Below are 11207 nucleotides of genomic sequence, written 5' to 3' on the forward strand. Positions count from 1 at the left end.
CTAGAGCTTTCAAGCTACATCCACCAAACTTGGTACAGACCTTCAGACTGTTCTGGAATAGTGTGCTACGTCTTTTCGAACTGATTTGACTTACGGCGTTCACACTGTGAATGATAAAATACAGGGGAAAAGACAAGGGTTTAATCATTTATCTTAAGATGGCACAATGCAATGTATTAACACTTAAATTCTATTTAAACATTTTATCAGATAAATAATGTTAATTTTTAATTTTTAATAAACCCATATTTCCCAATAAATTGAATAAAAATATACGTTTGATAATTTTTCGCACAATACATTTGGTAACAGGGTTGAATGGTTGAGCTTGATGAATGCAGTCAACACTACAATTTGTGTAAAAATGTGAAAATTACGTATCTTCCCGCTATGCTGTAGAAAGGGCCTTAATGATGTCAGAATGATGACATTGTTGTATGAGTTTGCTTGTTGGATACAGTCAAGACCTCTTAAGATCGGACACACCTTATCTAACATATCTAATAATTCTCACTACAATGAAATGGGATTTGTACATGTAATGCTTTCAAAAAGTCACCAAAGTACACCTTATTCATGGAATGTGCCAACTGTTTATGTTTAAGTCTAATGCATTTACCCCTGAATACTCACAATCACAGAAGGATACAGCAGTTTTGTGGGAAAACATCCTCCATATCTCTCCCGCCACCTTCCCCCCAACAAAGTATCATCTGTCAGAGCCCTCCTATTCATACAGTGTAATGTCACTCCGTATTCTGTCTCCTCCCTACAGCTCAAGGGGGGGATCGGGGTCCTTTTAAAACCCTTCCACTCCTCCATCCACCACCCCAGTTTCCTGTACTGGATTACTGTTGCCTGATCTCATTCCTGTTGCTCCGTGTGAACATGTGTTCTCTGGGTTTTGCCAGGTCTCTGGGTTTCGCGCTCATACCGCTCGCGACCTGCTGCATCGTGGCAAATGTCCTGCTCTTTATCCCTGATGGACAGGTGACCTATGTTCAGAAAAAGCATTTGACTACATATGTCTGGTACTTCATGGGAATTGGAGGAGGTGGTGTGGCTGTGAGTATTGGATTTGTATTTGCAAATGCCTTTGTGTGCAATGGATTTGTAGAGATATGTGGTGGATTGCATGAAAATGTTGGTATTTTTCTATGTGACCAAATGTCCCCACAAGGATACTAAAACTGAAATTACATTATGGGACCTCCCAATGGTCCACACAAGTGTAAAAGCTGAATAACATACTAAATAACAGGTTTGTGTAAGTGTAAAGTTCAGGGGTTAGGGTCAGGGTGTAGGGTTTAGGGTTAGGGTGTAGCAAATATAATGAGCACAATTTAAAAACAATATAAGTCAATGGGAAGTGTGTGTGTGTGTGTGTGTGTGTGTGTGTGTGTGTGCGTGTGTGTGTATGTGTGTGTGTTGGTTAGGCTGTGTTCTGCCTTCATCACTGAACAGCTTTTGGGTGCAGCTGTTTCTGTGTTAGAAAGGAACTTTTCCATTAAGGGGCAGTAACTGACCCTGGATTAGATTTTTTTATGGGCATTTTGTACTGTTATGAGGGGAAATTTTGTTCTAAACATAACAAAAATATACCATGTGTTATCCTTTTATTTAAAATACTTTAATTTAGTACATTCATTTACCTAGTTCTCCATCTCAGTAATTAGACTGAGAATGTATTACCTCTTACTCATAAAAGTTAATCAACATTAACTCATATTTTATGCCATAATATGTATAACTAGGCCTTAAATAGAATATTAAGCACTACATCAGATGTTACAAATATTAAATAAGGAATTCATTACAGTTAATATATACCTCTTTTCCTGTCAAAATGCATTTATTTCCCCCTTAGAAAATAAAATAAAATAATATGTAGCAATATAATGCTTTATCAAAATTTTCCAAACAAAGACCTCCAATGCACTAAAACAGCACCAATTCAAGTAAATTAAACGTTTCCCAAAGTCTCAGTGGGAGTTTGACTAATTGAAAGAAAAAGTCCCCACATGGGTTGCATATTCAAGGCATTAAATCTCTTAAACTCTCATTCTCCACAATATTAATCAGCCAGTAGATTGTGACTATCCGCTTTGTTACAGCAATCGTGAATCCACATTCATGATTCGCGTCAGAGCGTCAATGCCAGCATCGAGTGCCAATTTGAACTCCACATGAAAAGCTCTTGAAGACAAAAACATCTCATTCTGCGTTTTGGTGATTGTGAACATTGTGTGCTTCAGTGGTAATTAAATGCACCTTATTTAGGCTGAAAAACACTTGATTTCTGTCACAAGTCCCATCTGGGCTTGTTTTGTACAACAAAAAGCACCAAGAGCTCCTTTTCCCATAATTTGATCACAGACACTGTTGTGCGTGTTGTGTTAATGCGTTGAAACTTTGAAATTAATCGCTTTTAAATGTGATGTGTTAACGCGTTAATTTTGACAGCTCTAAAAATAATACATTATTAGCCTTTGATTGTAATGACCCACAGGAAAGAAAAGTCCCAAAAGAGATCTCTAATATCTCAGTTGTTTCTACTAGATGGCAGTGAAAATGAATGTAGAGCTAATGTACAGCTTTTCATATTTTATCCTGAGAAAAAGCCTTAGTAATGCATTTCCTTTAGTATTTCAGCTGAGGTCCCAACAATACCTCAAATTGGGCTGAGATTTTCCAAGATACCAAAGTCAACATAAAATCAATAATGACCAACTCTGTCTCATGAGAAGTCATAATAATAATACAAGATGGCGAAATCATAAGAAGTCATGCGAGCTGGCTCATTTTAAAACGTATGACTTTTAATCCCATTGAGAAAAATAAACGTACCAACAATTCCAATTGTTTTTAATTTTACTCTCTAATCCAAACCAAAACCTAACAATAAAGTCGAACCCCTTACCCAAACCCTAAACCAAACCTTAAATGTGGAATGTGTAACCAAATTTGTTCACAAATGTTTACTTACTTAAAATAAAGTATTAGATAAGAGGCTAGCTAAAATTTGATGCCTGTATTGTATCGATTTAAAACTCTGTTTGTTGATACCTTTTTGTAGAGGCCAAGTCAACGATATCGTAAGATTTCACCATCTCTTACAAATTATTATGAGTTATCATGAGACTAGGGTTGCCATCTTTCACAACGCAAATACGAAACTCTTGAGCATTTCGAGCGTAATAATAGTACGATATGGCGAAATCATAAGAAGTCACACAAGTTGCCTGTATTGTATCGATTTAAAATTCTGTTTATTGATACTTTTTAGTTTCAGGCCAAGTCGTATGATATGTTACGATTTCGCCATCTCTCACAAATTATTACGAGTTGTCATTAAACTAGGGCTGCCAACATTTATGACGCAAATACGGAACACATGAGCATTTTGAGCACTTTGATACGGGATGGGGGTCCTCCTCATGTGTTTTGCCATGGGACCATGGAGCCTTTCGAGCTTTTCAATGCTAAAATGTGGGACAATAGGCATCCCTTACAGAACATACTCATTTCGACCAAAATAATATGTGACATTTGTCAACCCTACATGAGAATGTTGAAATTCACACTATTTACTTTCTTAAATATATGCCCCTTGTCATATTGTGAATGCATCAGTGCATATTCTTCCAATGAAAAAATGACCCAAAGAGTAATAACGTGCTCTACCTCCGAAACAGCTTTTGTTTTCAGCTGATGTCACCAAGATATATTTTTAACCCCTTTTCTACAATCGCTTGGCTCCATTCTAGTACATAACGCCCAGTTTTCATGATCCATGAATGCCCCCTAACCACCCTACCTTTTAATCTCATTGAATATCCTGTTTGACTCAGAAATATGTCAGATTATGAAAGCATGAGTTTCAAACTGTGTTGACTTTTAGATGCTTATTATGAGTGTGTTAGTCACAGTTTACTAAATGAAACTCTCTGTCTGTGTTCAGATACTGATTCCGGCCGCCGTGTTTCTGGGAATGGGGAAATGTGCTAATGCCTGTGGAACGGAGAGTTGTGCGGTGAGTGTTAAAGCCTTTATTGAGTCCTCGTTAATAGAGCTATTCTACAGTTCAGCCATACTGATCAGTGTTATGTTGTGTCTATAGATGTGTGGTTCAGTGATAGCTGCTTTGGTGGGAATCGCCGGCTCTGGATACTGCTTCCTGATCTCTGTGGTGGCACTCTTAAAGGGGCCGTATTGCTTTACCAAGTTGGGATGGATGTCTCCTTTCGAGAACGACAAGGCACAGTATGAGCTCTTTGTGAAATTGCATTAATGCAACTGTTTGTTTAACTGTTTGCCAGTGGCGGTCCATCAGACGAGGCAAGGGAGGATGAGCCTCCTCATAAATGTATTCAAAACTAAAACTTAAGTGATCAAATTAATTGTTTTTAATCAATTTACCTACTAATGTGCATAATTTAGATGCAGATAATGTAGAAATGTATTTTGCATTTGACTTTTGTGCACGGTAGCCCAGGCTAGTTTTAATCACTGCACATCAAAGTAAAATGACCAATCAAAATGGATATCCAAAGGCAAGGTCATTTACTTATGTACAAAATGGGGCAGAAAAGTGAAAAAATTAAGCAAAATTAAATTTGCCTCTTTCAGAATTAATAACCAATCATTATCAGAGGTAACCTTCCAAGCCATTTAGCTTTTAGTATCATGTTTGTGCATCATCAAACCCACCTGTTTTTAATGCGCAACGCAATCTCCTGAGTATTCGTATGTATTCTTACGTAAAGTGTGGTTCTACGTACACTTGCTTATACACTGAAATGTACAATGTTGATGCATTGACAGCATCTAAATGTAAATTATTTTACATTTTAACAACTTTACAGACATACAAGTGTTTAAGAATCCTTATTGAATCCATATTCAATATGTGGAATTAATCAATTGATTTTATTGTATTTATAATCAAGTCAAGTCATTTTTATTTGTATAGCACTTTTCAAAACACAAAAAAGAGCTTTACAGAAAATCATGAATTAACAGAAAATGAAACTGTAATATCTATAAAGTCTTGATTAAATATGATTGTAAATTGAATAAATAAAAATAAATAGTTAAATAATAATTGTATTTATAACCCCAAGTGAACAAGCCAAAGGCGACTGTGGCAAGGAACACAAAACTCCATAAAATGTTGGATTAATGGAGAAAAATAACTTTGGGAGAAACCAGACTCACTGTGGGGGCCAGTTCCCCTCAGGCTAAACAGCATGAATATAATGCCAATATTAGTTATTTATGTGCAGTGCAAGTCATGGTTTAAATTAGTAAACTAAGTAAGTGTTAAGGGCTAGTGTTTAAACAAAAATTTTGTTTGAACTGTAAGATTAATGACTAATGTCTTTGAAGTCCATCCTGGATTAACTGCAGAAGTTCACATAGATGCAATTGTCCTTTGTTAGTTGGCTGATGAAGGCTTTTGTTGGAAATTAATTGTTAGTCTATATATTCCATTTTAAGAGTGCAGTCCATCATTAGACCAAGGTGATGCAGGTGTGAGGTGCATCGCAGTTCAACCGGCAGGTCATTTCGGTGAGGTCTATCCTAAGTCCAGTGTTCAGGCAGTGGCATATGAAGTATCCCATGTTTTATGATTAGAGTTGGCATCATTTCATCCCCTGAAGTCCATTGTAATAGACTGAATTGATGTCTGGCTAGCACTGGCTGCATTTAGTGATCATCACTCAGAGATACATAGCAGTGGAATACGACAACAAGCAGGAACGGAGCTGGATATGGCCGGCTCTGGTAACCTCAGGATATGAATCAGATTGAGACAGGGAAACAAATAGAATAATATTAGCATAGATGCCATTACATTTTTTGCAGAGTTATAGATCATGGTAAATGTTTCTGGTTCCGGCAGACCTAACTAAAGCAGCCTAATTGTGAGCTGAAGGATAAATTATGTGTATGCCTGGCTAAATAGATGTGTCTTTAGTCTAGACTTAAACTCAGTGAGTGTGTCTGCGTCCCGAACACTGTTAGGTGTTCCATAGTTTGGAGCCAAATAGTCAAAGGATCTACCTCCTTTTGTGGATTTTGATACTCTAGGAACTATAAACAGGCCAAAATGTTGTGATCGTAATGAATGTGATGGAATATAGCGTGGTAGAAGATCACTTAAGTACTGCGGAGCTACACCATTCAAAGCTTTGTACGTACTGTAGTTAACAGAATTAAGAAATTAATACGAAATTTAACAGGTAGCCAATGTAACGATGTCACATCTTCTCAATCTGTTCACACAAGATCTCCTTCCCCTGAGTGTTAACCCATAACTGGACTACATTTCCCAGAACCCCCTTCTTCCCGCCATTGACTCTCACACCTGATTGCCATTCATTCATTAACTTACTATGTACATAATCCCCGCTCAATCTTCATTCATTGCATTTCTGAGCGTTATCTTTATCTACAGCCTGCCTGTGTTGATTATTGCCTGTTCCTTGGATTACCCCTTTGTTTGCCGTCTTTGATTTGTTACATTGTTTGGATTGCTTACCTGGTTTTGACCTCTGCCTGTTTAACTACGATTGCATTAAACTCTGCACATGGATCTTCACTCGGTGTCTGCCTTTGACTCGTTACAAACGATGATAAAATGTGGCTAATATGATCATATTTCTTGGTTCTAGTCATCACTCTGGCAGCTGCATTTTGAACCAACTGAAGTTTATTTATTGAACTTACTGGACATCCTCCCATTAATGCATTACAATGCATTATAATAATTGAGATTGTTTTGTTTTTTTTACTAACTTGCCATTGCCATCATATTTATTTAACGCAGTTGATGCATTTACCTAGTTTGACATTACAAAGTTTTTCAAAGGATTATTTTAAATTATAAAGTGAAAAAAAAAAAAATATCTATAATTGTTTAATCATTACTTAATCATTACATTTTTATTTTGTTTCCTGTGACACTAAAGGAGTTTTCAGAATATGCTGTGGCTCAAAAAAAGACCTCAAAGTAAACTGTGGTAAAATACACCACAGAAGCACCAAAAACAATCATAAAATTAATCCATTCTTTTAATGCGCTATAGTGTAAGTCTTCAAAAGCCATATGACAAATGAAATGTTTTTCACTGTACATTTATCTGCCTGTTAATATTTTTAATTGTTGAAAAGTGGTTATGTTTAGGGTTAAGGGATCTAAAATGTCTATAAAAATAATAAAAATGTAACTATACAAATATACAGCATTTATCATTTAAAACATTGGTAAACATATTTATTTTTTCTAAATCTGTAAATATGTAAATATGTTTGCATTTTAAATACTGTCAATATGTCTATATTGTACATTTCAGAATCTATTAGACTGTACAAACATGTACATTTAAATGTTACATATGAATACCTACGTATAATAATGGCATTAGGCTGTAATCCGACAGGTAAAGTAAGAATTTTACCAAAATATCGATGAGATTCAAACAACTGAAGGATCTTAAAACAAGCAAAAGACTAAGGACAGAGTCATATACAGTATAAATTTGCTATAAGAAGGAGTGGTGGATAGAGTTGTTTGTTGTCTGAACTGCAAAAAAAAAAAAAAAAAAACCTCTGTCTCAAATTAGAGCATTGCACTTGTGATGCAAAAACCGGGCTATGAGTCCTGAAGAGCATGCAAATCGACACGTAAGCCAGAAGTGTCATAGAAGCTCCACGAAATGACGTGGTTACCTCAGTAATTGCGCTTTTCATCTCACATTTGCATTTTTTGACACTATTGGTCAAGGTTTAGGGTAGGGACTTCGGCTTTGTTGATTTAAAACTCATTAACCTTAAAATCCCTGTTTGGGAGAACATTTAACTCACTTTTGGCACCACTTAGTGGACATTTCACCTTGAAACACTTGCAAAATGTGTAAGAAAGTATGTAATGTCATTTTGCAAATATGTCGCCACCATCACGTAATTTGAGCGATAAAATAAAAACTCTTGAAATCCAATCTTTACAAACATGTCCATATGTGGTTTGAAATACGATTAAAATGAGATTTTTTGAAGGGTCAGGTCGGATTTCAAGTGTTTTTTTCGCCATTCAAGACACAACATGTACAGGTACTGTATATAACATCATATAAAGTGTGCAATATTCTTTGGAGCATAAAGTGAATTATGTGATATTTATTAGTGAACGAGCAAACAAGTAAGCAATTTCAGTGGCCGAAGCTGCAAGTGTTGAACGTATAGGCAAATGTGAGCTCCAGTTTCCAGGTGAAATGTCCACAGAGTGGCGCCAAAAGCGAGTTCTAAAGCGAGTTGTTTTTAGTTGTTGATGTAATACAGTAAAGAACAATGCATATTTTATTAACCACACACCACAATCCAAACCTAACCATCAGTGGAGGAAAAATTTAAGAGGGAAAATGCGACCTTTGAAGCACACTCATCATTGATTATGTGAACACAATTACTTCCTGGTTTCCACATAACCAGAACCCATGTCTCGGCTTCTCGCCCAACATTCTATCAATAGCACCACAGAAAGAGCTAAACACATTTGAATTGATGCAAAAATGTCTAATAGGAGATGCCACTTGTCAGTAATTCGGCAGAATGGGAGTGATTTCATCACAAATTAAACTGTTTTTGGGTTTTAACTGTATTTGGAAGTGCCAACTCTTTTCCTTCCGCTTTTCCTTTATTCAGGTATTTATTCGCTCGTGAGCGGTGGTCTGACTGCATTCAGCCAGAACACATTGTAGAGTGGAACGTGACCCTGCTGTCCATACTGCTGGGTCTGAGCACACTCGAGTTTATCATCTGTTTCCTGCAGCTCATCAGTGGTTTGGTGAATGCAGTGTGCAGGCCGTGCTGCTACAAACAAGAGTACAGCCTGAACGCTTGAGGATCAACCGCCGCCTGAACAGCCATCAGAAAAAAGTCTGCTCTCCCGAATTATAGGGCCATCTGAGGTGGAGCAGACTTCCCTAAATAGTGCACAGATCTGTGGGTCACACTACATGACACATTGACACTTTGGATATAAGAGTTTTTTAATAAATAAATGTAAATGTGAACACTAAAAAGTGATTAAACTTATTTTTGCTGGCTGAATTTATTGGGACATTTTCACATATCTGCAGCCGAATTTGTATTAGCAGTTTTCTGTATAGAAAAATATACTGAAATGCAATATTGAAATATAAATGTATTTTTGTATGACTTTTGTTTGTTTTGTATAAGAAGTTTTGTAAATGATTTTTTAATTATTTATAGAAATACACTCGATCAATGTTGTTTTGAATACCTATAAAAGTTGCAATATGCTTTAAATATTGCCTTTGATTAATAAATACAGGTATGTCTTGTTTTAGACAACAATTTCTTAAACCTATTTTGATTAATTCATGTTTTGGTATTTCAACATATGCAGAGGTACCAGGGAATGGCAAATCCATCTCAATCATTGGGAAATGTTTCCTAAAGCTTTATTATCCCATTACAGCATTAATCTCTTCACATAAGGCTGTATCACTCCATAGCACTTGCCAAAAGCCTCTTGACTGATATTTCGACTTTAAAAACATGCACATTTTTATGAGAAAGTTAGGCCAAAAAATACTGTGTAAAAGTATATAAATGCATTCACTTCTAGCTGTTGCATGCTGTCAGTTACCACAGAAGACCATTTAAACTTTTACCTCAAAGAAGTGTGTACAGAAGTGTGTTAGGCAACTATTGTGAACTTAGCCCATGGACTTCCATTGTGAATGCATAATCATGTTTAAGTATTTTCTGTGTTTTAACCCTTTAAGCTCGGATTGGCCTGCCGATAAAAAATGATTATCAAAATATGAATAACTACAGTCTTGACAAACACTAAATAGGTATCATTTTAAAGCTTAGAAGCTGTGCTTTACAATGCATGTAAGCATTATAATCAAAACTGATTCCCATTAAAATGATCCCACACACAACATCCTCAGATGGTATAGATCATTAGATAATCCACACATAATGTGCTATCTGGCTAAAAACATGTTAGCTTTCCTGGATCAGATTACTTCATCAGAAATTATGTAGTACATTGTCCAGTGACATGGAACGCAAAACCAATCCTATTAGGATTCAGATCACTGCAACCAGAGGTGAAAGTCATCCAAATATGGGCAGAAAGGATCGTTCAATGTAATTACATATGGCCACCAGGAGATGGCGCCAAGAACATGACACAGATTCAATGATGACTCAAATGACAGAATGGAATTGAATGAGATCTTGTTACTCATGTCTGCATGCTTTGGAGAGAGAGCATACCTTTAGTCATTGTTGTATTTGCATGTGTAATTAGTTCTTATGTACAATTATTATGCTTTATTTGTTTAGAGAGGCTTTTGGACACTTAAAGACATTTTTTGACACTAGGATAAATAATTTTTGTAATGCTATAAATTTTGATTGCTTTGTCGGATCAATACAAAATGTTACTTTTTGGGGCAAAGAGTCCCATAATGTATCATAAGCTACAGTATATCATTACAAAATTGTAAAATGTTTTCTTTAAAATGATACCAAAAAACTGACCCTCTTTGGTTTTTTTGTAGAGTTATAAGCCTTTAATTTTGGGCATGCCACTGAAACAGGAAATCTTTAAAACACCTTCAGAGATTAAAGGCATGAATACAAGCTTAACTTGTATTTAGCCCATAAATTTCCTTTAAATCATAGCTTTGCTTTATTATTTGGATATGAAACAAAGCCACAAGCCATCTATCATAAGCCGTTTTGTTTCTCGCAAGTCATTTTGACATTTAATCACATGCAGGATATATGTTATACAGTAGACATTAACAATTCAATTTTCACTAAAATGCCAATTGTTTATATCAGGTATGGGATTACTATTAGTGAAAGTGCTAATGTTTGAAATCAGTTATTAAATTTGAACTAGTAAAAATTTTAATTTTTATATAAAAAATGACATCAATATTCACAATAAATATTCTTGATATAAAAATGGAATTTCAACTAGTAAGAAACAAAATTTTTGATTGCTATCTGTATTTTCACTAGTAAAATTTCACAAAGATCTGTCATTCACTCGTGTTCAAACTCAATTACAGATATCTATAATTTCATACTAGTTGACATTCCAATTTCACATATCAGCTATGCACTACTTACTATTAAAAATGATAATTTTTTAT

At 35.6% G+C, this 11207-nt stretch overlaps 1 protein-coding gene across 1 annotated transcript; it reads left to right on the forward strand.

Moving 5' to 3' along the window:
• Positions 1-821: 821 nt before the first annotated feature.
• On the forward strand, positions 822-10436 carry LOC127438156 (transmembrane 4 L6 family member 1-like). The gene is made up of 4 exons (XM_051693503.1): positions 822-1065; positions 3962-4033; positions 4121-4263; positions 8707-10436. The coding sequence occupies exons 1-4, from the start codon at positions 889-891 to the stop codon at positions 8903-8905; spliced, it is 591 nt and encodes a 196-aa protein (XP_051549463.1). The 5' UTR covers positions 822-888; the 3' UTR covers positions 8906-10436.
• The last annotated feature ends 771 nt before the right edge of the window (positions 10437-11207 follow it).

Source organism: Myxocyprinus asiaticus, chromosome 49 (genome assembly GCF_019703515.2).
Source record: "Myxocyprinus asiaticus isolate MX2 ecotype Aquarium Trade chromosome 49, UBuf_Myxa_2, whole genome shotgun sequence".
In the NCBI taxonomy this organism is placed as follows: Eukaryota; Metazoa; Chordata; class Actinopteri; order Cypriniformes; family Catostomidae; genus Myxocyprinus; species Myxocyprinus asiaticus.

Bases quoted from the DNA above. Each gene is read 5' to 3' on its own strand.
- LOC127438156 (XM_051693503.1), top strand. From the start codon at position 889: ATGTGTTCTCTGGGTTTTGCCAGGTCTCTGGGTTTCGCGCTCATACCG. The intron at 1,066-3,961 runs GTGAGTATTGGA...GTCTGTGTTCAG, and splicing joins TTGGAGGAGGTGGTGTGGCT to ATACTGATTCCGGCCGCCGT. The intron at 4,264-8,706 runs GTATGAGCTCTT...TCCTTTATTCAG, and splicing joins TTCGAGAACGACAAGGCACA to GTATTTATTCGCTCGTGAGC.